Genomic DNA, 17,033 nt, shown 5'->3' with positions numbered 1-17,033 from the left:
TGTGCTCTTGAATTCGGTTTGCCAGAATTTTATTGAGTATTTTTGCATCGATATTCATAAGGGAAATTGGTCTGAAGTTCTCTTTCTTTGTTGTGTCTTTGTGTGGTTTAGGTATAAGAGTAATTGTGGCTTCGTAGAAGGAATTCGGTAGTGCTCCATCTGTTTCAATTTTGTGGAATAGTTTGGATAATATTGGTATGAGGTCTTCTATGAAGGTTTGATAGAATTCTGCACTAAACCCGTCTGGACCTGGGCTCTTTTTGGTTGGGAGACCTTTAATGACTGCTTCTATTTCCTTAGGAGTTATGGGGTTGTTTAACTGGTTTATCTGTTCCTGATTTAACTTCGATACCTGGTATCTGTCTAGGAAATTGTCCATTTCCTGAAGATTTTCAAATTTTGTTGAATATAGGTTTTTATAGTAAGATCTGATGATTTTTTGAATTTCCTCCGAATCTGTAGTTATCTCTCCCTTTTCATTTCTGATTTTGTTAATTTGGACACACTCTCTGTGTCCTCTCGTTAGTCTGGCTAAGGGTTTATCTATCTTGTTGATTTTCTCAAAGAACCAACTTTTGGTTCTGTTGATTCTTTCTATGGTCCTTTTTGTTTCTACTTGGTTGATTTCAGCTCTGAGTTTGATTATTTCCTGCCTTCTACTCCTCCTGGGTGTATTTGCTTCTTTTTGTTCTAGAGCTTTTAGGTGTGCTGTCATATGCTCTTTCCTGTTTCTTTCTGCAGGCACTCAGCGCTATGAGTTTTCCTCTTAGCACAGCTTTCATTGTGTCCCATAAGTTTGAGTATGTTGTATCTTCATTTTCATTAAATTCTAAAAAGTTTTTAATTTCTTTCTTTATTTCTTCCTTGACCAGGTTATCATTGAGTAGAGCATTGTTCAATTTCCACGTATATGTGGGCATTCTTCCCTTATTGTTATTGAAGACCAGTTTTAGGCCGTGGTGGTCCGATAGCACGAATGGGCTTATTTCTATCTTTCTGCACCTGTTGAGGCCCGTTTTTTGACCAATTATATGGTTAATTTTGGAGAAAGTACCATGAGGAGCTGAGAAGAAGGTATATCCTTTTGCTTTAGGATAGAATGTTCTATAAATATCCGTTAAGTCCATTTGGCTCATGACTTCTCTTAGTCTGTCGACATCACTGTTTAATTTCTGTTTCCATGATCTGTCCATTGATGAGAGTGGGGTGTTGAAATCTCCCACTATTATTATGTGAGGTGCAATGTGTGTTTTGAGCTTTAGTAAGGTTTCTTTTACGTATGTAGGTGCCCTTGTATTTGGGGCATAGATATTTAGGATTGAGAGTTCATCTTGGTGGATTTTTCCATTGATGTATATGAAGTGTCCTTCCTTATCTTTTTTGATGACTTTTAGTTGGAAATTGATTTTATTTGATATTAGAATGGCTACTCCAGCTTGCTTCTTCTGACCATTTGCTTGGAAAGTTGTTTTCCAGCCTTTCACTCTGAGGTAGTGTCTGTCTTTGTCTCTGAGGTGTGTTTCCTGTAGGCAGCAGAATGCAGGGTCCTCGTTGCGTATCCAGTTTGTTAATCTATGTCTTTTTATTGGGGAGTTGAGGCCATTGATATTGAGAGATATTAAGGAATAGTGATTATTGTTTCCCTTTATATTCATATTTGGATGTGAGGTTATGTTTGTGTGCTTTCATTCTCTTTGTTTTGTTGCCAAGACGATTAGTTTCTTGCTTCTTCTAGGGTATAGCTTGCCTCCTTATGTTGGGCTTTACCATTTATTATCCTTTGTAGTGCTGGATTTGTAGAAAGATATTGTGTAAATTTGGTTTTGTCATGGAATATCTTGGTTTCTCCATCAATGTTAATTGAGAGTTTTGCTGGATACAGTAACCTGGGCTGGCATTTGTGTTCTCTTAGTGTGTGTATGACATCTGTCCAGGATCTTCTGGCCTTCATAGTTTCTGGCGAGAAGTCTGGTGTGATTCTAATAGGTCTCCCTTTATATGTTACTTGACCTTTTTCCCTTACTGCTTTTAATATTCTTTCTTTATTTTGTGCGTTTGGTGTTTTGACAATTATGTGACGGGAGGTGTTTCTTTTCTGGTCCAATCTATTTGGAGTTCTGTAGGCTTCTTGTATGTCTATGGGTATCTCTTTTTTTAGGTTAGGGAAGTTTTCTTCTATGATTTTGTTGAAGATATTTACTGGTCCTTTGAGCTGGGAGTCTTCACTCTCTTCTATACCTATTATCCTTAGGTTTGATCTTCTCATTGAGTCCTGGATTTCCTGTATGTTTTGGACCAGTAGCTTTTTCCGCTTTACATTATCTTTGACAGTTGAGTCAATGATTTCTATGGAATCTTCTGCTCCTGAGATTCTCTCTTCCATCTCTTGTATTCTGTTGGTGAAGCTTGTATCTACAGCTCCTTGTCTCTTCTTTTGGTTTTCTATATCCAGGGTTGTTTCCATGTGTTCTTTCTTGATTGCTTCTATTTCCATTTTTAATTCCTTCAACTGTTTGATTGTGTTTTCCTGGAATTCTTTCAGGGATTTTTGCGATTCCTCTCTGTAGGCTTCTACTTGTTTATTAATGTTTTCCTGTGTTTCCCTAAGTGTGTTCATGTCTTTCTTGAAGTCCTCCAGCATCATGATCAAATATGATTTTGAAACTAGATCTTGCTTTTCTGGTGTGTTTGGATATTCCATGTTTGTTTTGGTGGGAGAATTGGGCTCCGATGATGGCATGTAGTCTTGGTTTCTGTTGCTTGGGTTCCTGCGCTTGCCTCTCGCCATCAGATTATCTCTAGTGTTACTTTGTTCTGCTATTTCTGACAGTGGCTAGACTGTCCTATAAGCCTGTGTGTCAGGAGTGCTGTAGACCTGTTTTCCTCTCTTTCAGTCAGTTATGGGGACAGAGTGTTCTGCTTTCGGGCGTGTAGTTTTTCCTCTCTACAGGTCTTCAGCTGTTCCTGTGGGCCTGTGTCTTGAGTTCACCAGGCAGCTTTCTTGCAGCAGAAAATTTGGTCTTACCTGTGGTCCTGAGGCTCAAGTTCGCTCGTGGGGTGCTGCCCACGGGCTCTCTGCAGCGGCAGCAACCAGGAAGACCTGTGCCGCCCCTTCCGGGAGCTTCAGTGCACCAGGGTTCCAGATGGTCTTTGGCTTTTTCCTCTGGCGTCCGAGATGTGTGTGCAGGGAGCAGTCTCTTCTGGTTTCCCAGGCTTGTCTGCCTCTCTGAAGGTTTAGCTCTCCCTCCCACGGGATTTGGGTGCAGAAAACTGTTTATCTGGTCTGTTTCTTTCAGGTTCCGGCGGTGTCTCAGGCAGGTGTCCTGCCGCTCCTGGGCCCTCCCCCACGGGAGCCCAGAGGCCTTATACAGATTCCTCTTGGGCCAGGGATGTGGGCAGGGGTGAGCAGTGTTGGTGGTCTCTTCCGCTCTGCAGCCTCAGGAGTGCCCACCTGACCAGGCGGTTGGGTCTCTCTCTCACCGGGTCCCAAGAACTAATTTTTTAAAAGTGTGATACAAAGAATATTGGTGTGCAGGCCTACCCATTTGGTTTGTAGTTCCAACTTCAGCAATGACTGTCCTAGTCACATTTAACTGTCAACTTGACACAACAGGGTCTACCTAGAGAATCTATCTAGCCTAGAGACAACCTGAGAAGGGAGTCTTAACTGAGTAATTGTCCAAATCAGATTGGCCCTTGGACACTTGTGTGAATGCATCTTTGGGGGCTTGTCTTAATTGTTATTGATGCAGGAGAGTCCAGCCCACTGTAGGCAGCACTATTCCCTAGGCGGATGATCCTAATCTGCTGAGTAAGCTAAGAAAGCATGAGAGAGCTAGTAAGCAGCATTCCTCTCTGGTTCCAAATTCAAGTTTCTACCCGAGTACCTGCCCTGATTTCCCTCAATGATAGACTATAACTCTAAGCTGAAATAATGCCATTGCTCCCAGAAGTTGTTTGTTTGTTTGTTTGGGTTTTTGGTGTTTTGTTTTGCTTTGTTTTATTTGTCAGAGCATGTTTCCTCACAGCAATAGAAGGAAACTAGAACACTGACCAGCAGTATTGTCATGTCTCATTTAACTAACCTCTTGGTGCCTTGGTTTCCTCATCTATAAAACACATCCAGAAATACCTCTGTGGCTTGAGTGAAGATTAGAGGGTAAGTAAGGGAGCATCCATGCTCGTTTTTCAACAGATCTTATTTTCCTCATACTTTATCTCTTACCACAGAAAAGGAATTCACAAAATTTATAACTTCAGAAAGCAAATAGCTATTTAGATTTTCAAGTTGAAATCTTTTTTTTTCTTACAAAGAATTAATTAACCATGAAATTAAATATTTCTGACTTCACAGAACCAATGTATTTATAATGTTAGGATATGGAAGCACCTAGTCTAGAAATTCAAAACTTTCTTAATGACTTTACAGCTGATATCTCTCCACTGGGAACATTTTTGAAATTGCAATCTACGATTATATAAAGGGAAGACTACGCCTCAAGGTCAATTAGGGAAATCACATGTGGTTGAACATTTATATTCAGGTATAGATACTGACTGCTGGGTGAGGGGCTTGCTTAGGAGAGTCTTGATAATCTGAGTATTTCTTGTTTTGAGATCCTTAGTGCTGCTCTTACTAGACCTGGGAGGGACCAACTATCCCTGTTAGTTTGGAACTTGGCAGTGTCCCAGGATGAAGGACTTTGGTGCTAAATTTCAGATCCTCTGAGATAAAAACAGAATAGTCAGTCACACCCCCATACTCCCACCCCCACCCCCGCTCCCAAGTCCAGCAACTGATCTGGTGGCATCAGTCACAACTGCTGGGACCACTTTTGAAAACTCTTCTCTGCTACATGTCAGTTTCATTCTGCAGTGCTGGGAAGCATACTTGGGGCTTGATGATCACTGGGGCTCTAACTGTGCAGCAGCTTCTGAAGCCTGGGGGTGAGGGGATGTCTCTTCTGACACACTCTATCACCCATGCCCTGGGCAGAATACCTTACCCCAATAGCAAACCTTTCCAAAACAGATTGTGGACCAGAGAGATGGCTCAGGAAGTAAAGGGCAAAGACACTTGCTGCTTAGCCTACAGACTCAAATGGTAGAAGTATGTCCTCTGACTTCCACATATGTGATTATATACCCCACCCCCTCCCACACACATGATAATTTAGCTCTAAGGACTTACTCTTCTCATTTTGTTGCCCAAAACTAGCCCCTCATTATTAGGGGGTGGGTGAGCCAACCAGCAGCAAGAGAGGATCTGTCGTCATACTCTCCCTTCCATGGTCCTTCTCCTCTCATCCCCCTTCACATGCACATGCTCCGACAATAGGAGCTCATCCTGAAATGGGTGCCCAACCCTCATCTCCCCAAGCTATGAGATGAGAGCTCTGCCTATGGGTTGCTGAGGTGCCAGCAAAGCTTGTTTCTAGGGATTAGTGTATGATTACTATTATAATTAATAATGATCCTTACAGTCCTCAAATTAAGATTAGCAGGAACAGCTGCCAGCCACCAAAGACAATTCACAGGACACTCCCCACTCCTCACACACATAACCTCTTGCTTTATGCTTCTATGGAAACACCTGCTGTGATCGGTCTTGTACATGTCATTAAGCACAGGCCTATGTCCTTCATAAACTGACAAGTATTTAGGTATAGGGGACCATCTCCTTATATCGGTATCACTCCTAGAACCTATGAGAGTAGTGGTCACAGAGAATACTCAATAGCTGTTTCCAAAAGTGATAGCAACCTTGGGACTCAAGAAATGCAAAGACCAGAGAGTCCCATTTGGACCAGGTCGATATCCCACTCTGTCAGTGAGGTCTGTGGTCTGCTGGTGTCGTTCACTCTTGCATTAAATTACATAGACCAGCTCATTTAGTAGGTAGTTCTGGTTTGAGGAGACTTGGCAGTGATAGAAAGGATTTGCGTATTAGAATAAATAAAAATCCAATTATCCCAGGCAACCTTTAATTGAAAAATCATTTGAGTGATGCTATTGTCTCACAGAGAGCCTTTGTAGACTGTTCAGCCAAGCCTGGCATGTGTTCTGGGCTCACTGTGATCATTCCCAGTCTTCCGCTTGATTCCAGGCTGAACTGGCCCTCCCAGAGCATCTACTGTGTCAGGAACAAGACGAGTGTCTGCACACACAGAACCCTGCTCCCAAACGCACGGCACCTCACTTTTGCAGCATGAGAATGAGTTTAACTTAATAGCCGTCGCTTAGCATGATTAAAAATGAGCCTGGATGACATGTAGGATTAATTATAAGTTATTCCACTTTAATTTTTAAAAGGAAAGGTTTCTGTGTGATGTCTTGCTGTACTAATTGTTCTAATAGGAAGAAGAAAAAGGCAATGATTTCAGTTGTGACAATATCATAATCTTCCTGCCCAGAACCATAATAGAGGAACATTCCTCCCGAAATGCCTCGCTTAAAGCACTGCTTTCTTTGATGGCACTAGAAAGGGTATTTTTAAGTTGTGATGGCATTGTAGCTGACTCCTGTGGTCTCCCTGGAGCAGCAAGGAACTCTTTTTCTTACTGTAGAGGGGAATAAGGAGCTATACGTGCTTAATGTTCATGCCTTAGAAAGACAGAGGGGAATAATGAGCGGCCATCACAGTCACTCCTCTAGCATCGTTGGTCCATATAGAAGCTATGTATGGAAGGTACACTGATGTCTGTATGGGTTTCTTTATCCTGGTCTAAGGCAGAGGGAAAAAAGACAGAAGAGAGGAAGGCCTCTGAAACATTGCAAAAGAAAGAGAGACCCTACCTTCCTGGCTTCAGCAATGAGCTAACCTTCCATTTATTCTCTAAGCTCCTCAGTTTTTCCATCACGGTGGATTTCTGAATGAGAAGTCCAGCCCTGAGTTGGCTGAAGAAAGAATATGGGCAGATCACCCTTGTGTTGGAAAGTCTTGGGGATGAGTGGGTAGGATGGGTGAGCTAACGCCCAAAGGAAATAATTGAGTGTTTTGGGACATGGTTTCATCCCAAGTGGGTTTTACCCCTCAGAAACTGGAAATGGTTCAAACAATCAAAATATGTACTGCTGCCTTTTCTTTGAAAGCCTCTGTGGTGATTAGTGTCATCAACTTAATAGAAGGTTCTAGAGGCACCTGGGAGATGAGCTTCTGACCACGCCCATGAAAGATTGATTATGCCCACTATGACGCCATTCTCTGTGTGAGACTCTGGCCTATGGAAATAGAGAACTAAGCAACACTTACCCTTCACCACTAGATGTGGACCAGCTGCAGCCTTGACTTCCCTGTGGTGATGTACATTGTACTTTGAGTTGTAAGTTAAAATAAACCCCCTTTCCTGCAAGTTGGTTCTGATGGTGTATTTTATCACAGCAGTCAGAGAAGAAGCCAGGCCATCCTTTCCATCTTGAGTGGCATTTACTGCTGTCTCTCAAACTTCAGCTCATACCTCAGCTGCCCCAGGAAGTCTGTCCGGCTTCCTGTACTCTCCCCACCCTAGGGCACTCTTCTCCACTCTAAGAAACCCAGGTACCTAAATACTAATAGGAGAGAGGAGCTGTCTCTGCCCCTGATTTATTTTTTGCAGGGACATGATCCAGCCCATTTAAGCCTACTCTGGAGATGGTCAGCAGTCGGAAATGTTTGAGAAATGTCACCACTGGGACCATTTGAAATGTAGTTTTGTAATTACTAAAGTTTATCATCATTATGCATCATTAAATCAATTCTTGTTTATTAGGGATTGATAACCCAACTCATTGAAACACCTTCCCTACCTACCTCTCCCTACTTCTATTACTTACTTCTAACTTACCTAGGACATGATTATCTCCATCTCATGAGTTAGAACTCAGAAGTTCCATGACTGAGAAGTCAGAGCATTTGACAAGCTGTGGGCCCTAGACCACAGAGTTGAAGGGATGGGAAGGTTCGGTTGCTTTCTAGTAAGATGTAGTGAAGCAGCTGTGAGACTCAGGGCTGAGTATGAGGAAGTATGGGTAATTCGATGCTTAGGTTTGATGACAGGAAGTTGAAACTTTCCTTTAAAATCAAGTTCCTGGGTTATCCTTCAGTGCTTGTGCACATCACTCCTATTTTGTTTACCTTGTGTAACCGGGTGTCTTTAGATAGTGACACATTCCCAGCATTGCTGTGTTGCCAGATGGCTCTGAGTCAACTTTCTTTACATAATACTAACTTTAGTAAACAAAATCTCCAAATGTAGTTAGTCAGGACCGAACACTCATGGTATATGATGGTAAATCGTGACTTAGTCAACCTTTAAAGGTTTAAGAAAAAAACCCACCTTCCTTGTATATCAGTATTTAAAGGAACAAAGAAAAATGATGGGGATGTTTTGGAAATTACAGAACCATTTTCTTCAAGGGAACTTGTGTCCATCAAGGAGACTTGTCAATAGCATCACTGGCTTCACTGGCTGGAGAAACCAGAAAAATATTTATGTACAAAAAATATTTGGTGCTAGAATATTCACAGGGGCATAGCAGTCATGTGTCAAATACTCCAGTTAGTGAAAGACCAATGGGCAGGGATCCTATAAAACACCCTGTGTTGCCTAGGGACACTGTGGCTAATTTAGTCTTTATAAATACTTTCTATGATATTAGTAAAATGACAAAAAATCTCCTAAAAGCCCAAGGTTTATTTTGTTTGTTTGGTTTTGTTTTGTTTTTTGCATTTGCCTGTGTTCGGGTTTTGAGGCCAGCCTGGTTTATAGAATGAGTACCAGGACAGCTAGAACCATACAAAGAAACCCTGCCTCAAAATAAAAATAAGAAGAAGAAGAAGAAGAGGAGGAGGAAGAAGAAGAGGAGGAGGAGGAAGAGGAGGAGGAGGAAGAAGAGGAGGAGGAGGAGGAAGAGGAGGAGGAGGAGGAGGAGGAGGAAGAAGAGGAGGAAGAGGAGGAAGAGGAGGAAGAGGAGGAAGAGGAGGAGGAGGAAGAAGAGGAGGAGGAGGAGGAAGAGGAGGAAGAGGAGGAGGAGGAGGAAGAGGAGGAGGAGGAAGAGGAGGAGGAGGAGGAAGAGGAGGAAGAGGAGGAGGAAGAGGAGGAGGAGGAAAGAAAGAACCAATGAAGGAAAGAAAGAAAGAAAAAGAAAATGAATTGAATCCCATTGCATTAATTTTACACTAAGTCCATGCAAGCCAGTGTTTGAAGAAGGAATTTGAATGGCAATTTTTTATCTATTTAACACATCCCTGTTGTGTGAGGTGATCATCCTGCCTGGTATGATCCTGACTTATATTCAAAAAGTGACCTCAATTCATGCATAGACTTTAGGTGACAGGATGTGGTAGCCACCAGCAAACATGGCTAGTAAAATGAATTTAAATTACATGAAATGTAAAGCCATTTATAGTAGTCACACCAGGTGTTCAGTCATCCACTCATGCCTGCTATAGTAGATAGATGGACATGAGACATTTTGCACAAAGTTCTAAGAGATAAATTCTTCCAAGGGCAGCATAATTATTTATTTACTCTTCATGACCATTGCTTAATGTTGGTGAAACAAACTGAGTTTGTTACTTGAGGCTGATTATAATTTAAGGGCTAACCTAATCCTTTCTATTGTGATAGCAGATTATTCACAGAGAACACAATTTTGAATGCATGATACTTTATTTAAACACACATATATACAACGACAACAAGGGAAATGGGTCGGAATCCAGCCTGGTGGTGGCATGCATTGGTGGGACAGGCAGACTGGTTTCACAGGATGAGATGAGATGTGGGGGGAAACTAGGAAAAGTCAGGAGAGCAAGTTTCATTTCCCATCACCACATGGAAGGGTCTTCAAGCCTGTAAAACACAAGAGGCAAAACATGGGAGCTCCCGGGGTCTTACAAGAGTGAGACTCTCCACCCTGAGCTACAAGATAATCAGAAGCTATTGTGAAGCCTCCTGTTGGCACTCTGAATGAGAGGCTACGGAGAACAGCAGCACAATGAAGACCCAGTTCATCAGCTTTTGCCCATGGGAACTGCAGTCTCTAAGGGAGTACTTAGAAGCCTCTGTACATATCAAAGGAGCTAAGGGACTCCAAAGTACTTCTGAAGATCAAAACCACAGGAATCACATGAAACTATAACAAGAAGTTAGTGTTATTCAACTCTGAATATGCTCTGTTGTTTCCCAGCAAGCCTTTTATGCAGTGAGATGCTATTTATTAGACTATAAAGAGCCCCTTTTAATAAAGCAGCACTCACATGCAACTCCAAGGCTATCAACTTTTGTCTCCTTCTAATTGCGCATGATTGAGTCTGTCAGTCAGGGAGCAATTAACTTTATTTCCTGCACTAACTGTGTTATTTCAGGCTACAAAACAAAGCAGGCAGCAGAGTTCTAAGTAGGTCTGGATCATCACTTCCAAATCCTAAGTATACATAGCCTAGCCTAAACTTTTGCTGTGGCAAATATCCCATGCATATCAATGAGACACAGAAGGATGCTTATTGTTTAGCATCAAAAACAATGCTTATAATTTCCCACCATTCCCTAGCACTCACTGGTTAACTTTAAGTTGATGCCTCCAGGCACAGAAGCATTGTACTTTATTCGCTTCCCTCAGAGAAACTATCTGGAGGGGCTGGTCCTGTTGTCACCCATGAGGTCACCAGGGGGAACCTCCATGAACCTCCTGTCACTCTCCAGTCATACTCACTGAATAAGTGTGCTAGTGACCTCTTCTGGGGAACATGGTTTTTGATGGTGTAGAGTTCTGGATCTCAGAAAGCTAGCCAGCTAACTACTAGGGATAGGACAGCAATAGGACTGGTGTGCTGACATCTTGGTGTGATACGGCATGTGAGCTGGACTCAAGGTCAGCAAATGAGGTTAGGGGTTAAGAAAGTGAGGTAGATAGCCTCTTTCAGCATTATTCCTTCCCTGACCAGAAGGCACCTGCTTAGCCCAATGATGAGCCCTTAGATCTGGGCAGATATCTGTCTCAAGACCAATCTATACTCCAAGAAAGTTTGCAGACTATAGATAAACACCTAAGGGTAATACATTACCCAACAATGATTCATTGAATAAAATAGATCAGTATATTGACCTAAAATACACCAAAAGGTAGCCAGGAACGCCTGACTTATCTTTAGTTTTGGATAAAGCCAGGAAAGGCAGAGTCAAACGCATGAGGTCTACGGGCTCTAGGACATTTGAGAATGCCACCTAGTGTACAAAAACTAAATTGCCCAGCCCAAATGGATGATTGGTCATTTCAACATAGAGTTGGGGGCTTGCTCTATACTTCCTTACTTCTAATAAGGCATGACATTCTATAGAATATAATTTCTGAGCTAGAAGTCAGCCATTTTAAAAAAGTGACACCAAATAATATGTATTAGAAAACAATATGCCTTGAAAGTTGAGATTTGCTGTGAATGCATGAAATGCAAGGTCTTTCATGTATACTTCTCCATCCCCTGTGTCTACCCTAACCCCTCTTTCCCGGATGCTGCTATCCTAATGTTCACACAGACTCCCCTAGATCTCCTTGCCTGGCACCTTAAGCTCTGTAGCAACATCTCCATCCCTAGCTTGGCCATACCTTGTTCTGGGGGCATTTTCTGTGCTTTCTCTCATTAAGAGATCTGAAATCAGTGTCTCAGGGCTGGATCTCTTGCCATATCTGAAACAAGAAAGTAAAATCAAGGTTTTATAAAGTAAGCTTGGAGTAACCATAGGAGAAAAAGGGAGCGTATCCCACAAAACTCAAATGTTATTCCCAGCTGTTCATGAGCTAATAAGTATTCTCAGAGTGTGACACATATGTCATAGCAACTTTATCATGACCACATATGCATATACACATACGCATACATATATACATACAACCAGGTGAGGCGGCCCAGAGGGTGAGAGTGCTGGCCATGCAAGCCCAATGACCTGAGTTCAATCTGCAGAACCCAAAGAGGAGAGAGATCAACTCTGGAAAAACCATCCTCTGACTTCCATATGCAAGTGTGGGTATCCATACATCTCTCTCTCTCTCTCTCTCTCTCTCTCTCTCTCTCTCTCTCTCTCTTTCTCTCTCTCTCTCTCTCTCACACACACACACACACACACATACACACACAGATACAATTTAAATTTTTCTGAAGTACTTTATAAATATTTTATTTTTGAGATTATATTATAATCACTTCATTTAACCCCTTTCTATTTCTCCCTACCAACCCTCCCACATACCCCTTCCTCAGCTGTTGGAAGTCAAAGTTGGTCCTTTGTTTCTTCTTTGGGTTCCTGGATTGAACTCAGGTCATCAGTGATGCCCAAAGGAAGCTGCTGCCTGAATGCACCCACACTAACATCCCTGTCATCACTGCCCTCCTCACAGATCCCTACATACCCTGGATCTTGCACTCTCTCCTCTCTGTTGGATGCACTAATGCTTTCTCTGAGGCATGACCAAGTCCTACTGACCAACAGTAATAGTAGGATATGGTAAGAACAATATATGGACCTGAGGTTGCATTCCTCTGTAAAGATAAAATAGACTAACTGCTTCAGAACACTAAGGGGTTTGACAAGTTGATAGCAAATGATATGATTTTCCCCATTCTCAGGAAAGGGATGGGGCACCGGCAGCCACTTCATTTCCAAGTGAAAACTTGGCCTGGTCTGGATGGATTAACAAGTAGGTAGAACAGCTGGACAAAGCTGACAGATGTTTTGAGTGCCAACCCAGCAGAACTAAATCCAGATGCATTGGTGAGATTTCTCATTGCTCCTGTGCTGGACTCAAGGGGAGCAAAAGTAAACAATTCTCGTCCTCACCACCCAACTCTCATATAAGATTTTCTGCAAGATTAGACTAGAGCTAGTGGCCTGCTCTTGGTTAACCTGTCCTTCAGTTGATTTTGTTAATCTTCACACTTCGGGCAAACAACCTGAATTCATTCACCTTTATCATGCTTCAGAGAGTTAAAAAGACTGGCAACTGGTTACCACCATTTTTCGGTCAAAAATCTCCCAGTATTGTGACAGTTTCTGCACATTCATGGACTTATCCAAATGGTGGTTGGGCTCAGGGCTCTTTCTCTAACTCTAGATTATCCTTCTCTGTAACAGGCAACCATCTAAAGACCAGTCTCCAAGGCAAAGATTCTCAGACCTGGCTTCACATTACACTCACCGTGGGTGCCTTGAAGGAGACTAGAGAGCCCAGGTTCTACCTTAGAGGGACTCATTTAATTGGCAAGGGTGGAGGCAGGGACATTCCACTTTAAAATTCTCCATGTGACTGTGACACAAAGCCAGGACGGAGAAACAGTAATCCAGGGTTGCTGCTTCTCGACCTCTTCAATAGGAACACTTGAGGGAAGATGACTCTTTGCTGGGGAAGGGGTGTGGAGTGGGAAGCTGGACTGAGCATCCTGGGATGTCTAACAGCGTATACCAGTAGCACTCACTTCTGGTTGTGCCAACAAGTCTCCCCCCAACAGAGCCCTATGTCCTAGGGAGTAAAAATCACCCCCACCTGTGAACCCTGTTCCAAGGAACCACACAAACAAGAGCCATTGACTAGAATGAGTGATCTGGACTGCAGAAGCAACAAATCAGCAGCACACACAGCAACAGGAGGACGGCTACAAATAGGACTGGCAGGAGGAAGGAAGAAGAATTACAGATTAAACCGTCACAAATGACACGGTAATTTTCAAAGGCCTGGATTTCTTCGAGTGAACCTTTGGTGGGAAGTCAGCAAGTGTACAATGGGGCTTCTAATGTTTTCTAAAGAGAGCTTTTACCAAGATGACACAGGTTCGTTTCCATTGAACCAGATTTTCTTCCTAGGACATGCAACCCCCTTCCCCTGTTTTTTTCCCTCAAAGATGGTGGATGTTACATTGGATTTTAATGATGTGGCCCCGTACAAGGGAACTCAGTAGAGGGTTCCAGTTCCATAACCCTAAGAAAGCTTTCTTGAAATGTCCTTAGCTTTGTGATCTGCAGAATGGAGACGATTAAATTCACTTCAAAGTTTGGAGGAAAAGACTGAATGAGATGACTGGAGAAATGTGAAATGGCATCACTGTATACACTGTGGCAAAGCCATATATAGCAGCAGTCTTTGCAAAAAGAATGAGTCCTATCTGTTGTATCTAAAAAACAAAACAACAACCAACGAGCCAATCAAAAACAAACAAACAAACAAACAAGACAATCAAACAACAATAAAAGCCATGGTGTTGTGGCTGGAAAGATGGCTCAGTGGTTAAGAGCACTGGCTTAACCACCAGAGGTCCTGAGTTCAATTCCCCACAATCGCATGGTGGCTCACAATCATCTGTAATGGGATCTGATTCCCTCTTCTGGTTTGCATTAAGACAGAATGCTCATATACATAAAATACATGCATAAATCCTGAGAGATGCTATCATTTCATTTGTGTAAATTTTTTTTGAGTTGTATGGAGCAAAAAAACTGACGTCATCGATTTTCTGGAAATTTATTAGGCTCAAAAATGCAATTGCTTTCTGCTAGTGAAAATGGTCAGATTTCAAAAGATTATGAGCCTGTATTACTTAAGTGGTTCTGTATACATTGGGGTTGTTTTCCCCAGAGGGCTTTCAGGATGCCACATACTTTTCTGGTGAAATTAAAAGTACGAAACTGTTTCAGAAGCACAACCTCCCTTTTATGTCCCATCCAACCATCCCCTGGGTGGTGAGCAGTTTAACCTCTCTCTGGTAATTTACTATGCATAATTGAAACTTGCTAAGTAAAGAACATTAATGCTTCCAAAGAGTTTGCCTATATGATCCTTCAAGGTTCTCGGTAATTGAAATGTGTTGTTAAATGATTTAGAACTAAAATGCACTGACTTTGCAAACTAAGTCCCATATTGTTTGTAAAATAGCTTGGATTTGATTTTTTTCTGTTTGATTTTAATGCTGAGAGGAAAGGCAAGGCACCTCTCTTCCACTTTCTGGACATTAAAAATACAGATCCCCGTCTGTCTCTCAGGCCCCAGCCAGTGGAGCTGTCTGTATCCACCAGAGTCCTTAGCGGAAAGGCTTTGCTTTGTTTTGTTTCTTCTTCATGGGACGCTTTCTTTTCAGAACGCAATTGCTATAAAATGAGAGAAGTCAGCTTTTTAAGACCATCTAGCAATTTTCAAGTGTAGGGCTGAGATAGTTCAGAAGAAACCCATGGTTCGTTCGTTCTCTCTCTCTCTCTCTCTCTCTCTCTCTCTCTCTCTCTCTCTCTCTCTCTCTCTCATTTATTTATTTATTTATTTATTTCCCTAAATGCTGCCACTCCCTTTGCCCTGGGCAGGCTGGAAGGTCTATCCACTCTCTGACAGCTGGACTGTCTCGTTGGTTTTCTTTGGGGGTGGTTGTTTACTCTAGATTAGGTTACACCTTTACACTGTTGCACCCCTGCTCCTGATGCTGCCTTTTCCCAAGGAGGGTGCTGGGTAAGTCCCCAACTGATGTAAGCAAAAGAGGCAGGAAAGGTGGGTGGGAGACAGACACAGCCCAGAGGTACTGAATCTCAGTTTCGGGGGTTGGAGAGAAAGTCTAGTGACAAAGACAATGTATCCAGTTTGTGGCGTGTGTACCCATCTCACATATTTATCTAGAGCTGAATATATGCCGGATCCTGTCCTATTCTGGGACAGAACAAGGAGAAAGAAATGGTCTCTGGCGTCCAAGATTCCCAGAACCGCAGTTTTTTGGGGCTCGAGATACCAGCCGCGGATACACCCACCTCTGTCTGGTGATGAGATTGATGTAGTGTCGCAGAGCGGAGTAGTATCTGGCCATGTCCTCTGCTGGCGCGTCCTCGCCCGGATTGTCCGGCTTGGAGGGGTACCCCTCAGCCAGAATGCCCAAACACACGAGCAGGGATAGAGCGAGGGTCAGTCCACACAGCCCCATTCGTTTGTTACCTAGCATCTGTGGATACAGAAGGCTCAGACTTGGAGATGCAGAGAATGCTCGCCTTTGTCCCGATTCCAGCTACCACTCTAGACCCTCATCTATTCCCATCCCAGACCCTAGGAAAAAAAGCCCAGATTGGGCAGGCTCCACTTCCAGAGCCCTAGAGAACCACTTGCCCGGACCTGGCCCCTCTGCTCCGCCCCATTGTTCATGAAACTTCCCTCCAACGCTCCTAGTGAGAAGCAGAGGGCCCCCTTTTAGAATAGAATTGTAAGTTCTGCCCTCTATTTTAAAGAAAGACCACTTTTCTCCTCTTGTTCCTAAATCACCCTCGGAGGAGAAACTTTTCTTCTGAGTCGCTTATGATCTGTGTGGCTACAGATCCTGTGACAGTCAGATACCCAGAGGCTCAGTTCAGATCTTGGAGGTGACTGGGCACGGGGCTCCCCATGCCAGGGAAAATACTTTGGGGGAATCTCCCTCTAGGACCACGCATGCAATCTGGATTCCTGGTTGTAACCAACTAAACAAACAAACAAACAAAACCCCACCGCTGCCCAGGGATAGGTGTCCCCACGTTCTTCTCCCTTCCTTCAAAAGATAACCGGCGTGGAGGTGGAGCGCCTAGATAGGAGGGCTCCGGAGAAGGACAGGTGGAGGGTCGAACCAGAGTCCAGCAAGTGAAATTTAGCTGCCCCAAAGAGCTGGGTGTCAAGTTGGCAGAACAAGCTCAGGGGGCCGGCTGCAGGGCAAGTTCAAGGGAGTCTAGGGGCCCGCACCGCTGTCCCAGTTGGTCCTGGCACTCACCATGGCGGGCGGGCTGTGGTCTCTGCGCAGCGGGTGCTCTGCTCTGGGCGCCTCTGCGAGGAATGAGCTCCACCGGTGGGATGCGTAGAGCGGGTCGCCAACGGGCTTTTATGGAGCGCCCTTGTCGCGGCAGGAGGGGCCTCGGGGGCAGTCACGCCCGGGTGACTCCCACAGCCACTTCCCGCCCCCAGCAGCGGGGGAGGAGGCTGGAGCCACAGCCGCTCGAGTGGCGGCGTCTGGAGCCACCCACACCCCAATTCCAGGCAGCCCGCTCTGAGAGGAGAAGGGAACATCCAAG

At 43.6% G+C, this 17,033-nt stretch overlaps 1 protein-coding gene across 1 annotated transcript; it reads right to left on the bottom strand.

The window, feature by feature from the left end:
* Positions 1–9,631: 9,631 nt before the first annotated feature.
* Npy (neuropeptide Y) lies at positions 9,632–16,831 on the bottom strand. Its single transcript, NM_012614.2, has 4 exons — positions 16,736–16,831; positions 15,756–15,943; positions 11,587–11,667; positions 9,632–9,833 (listed from the first exon to the last, which is right to left on the bottom strand). The coding sequence occupies exons 1-4, from the start codon at positions 16,736–16,738 to the stop codon at positions 9,809–9,811; spliced, it is 297 nt and encodes a 98-aa protein (NP_036746.1). The 5' UTR covers positions 16,739–16,831; the 3' UTR covers positions 9,632–9,808.
* Between the last annotated feature and the right edge of the window lie 202 nt (positions 16,832–17,033).

This window comes from Rattus norvegicus, chromosome 4 (genome assembly GCF_036323735.1).
Source record: "Rattus norvegicus strain BN/NHsdMcwi chromosome 4, GRCr8, whole genome shotgun sequence".
Classification (NCBI taxonomy): Eukaryota; Metazoa; Chordata; class Mammalia; order Rodentia; family Muridae; genus Rattus; species Rattus norvegicus.
Note: the sequence above shows the minus strand (reverse complement) of the source record. Positions and strands in the feature narration are given on the sequence as shown.

What these genes read in the sequence shown, in the direction of transcription:
- Npy (NM_012614.2), bottom strand. An exon ending in AATCTCATCACCAGACAGAG is followed by an intron (nt 11,668 to 15,755) that starts GTGGGTGTATCC and finishes TTCTTGTTTCAG; the next exon opens with ATATGGCAAGAGATCCAGCC. An exon ending in GAAAATGCCCCCAGAACAAG is followed by an intron (nt 9,834 to 11,586) that starts GTATGGCCAAGC and finishes TGTGTTTTACAG; the next exon opens with GCTTGAAGACCCTTCCATGT.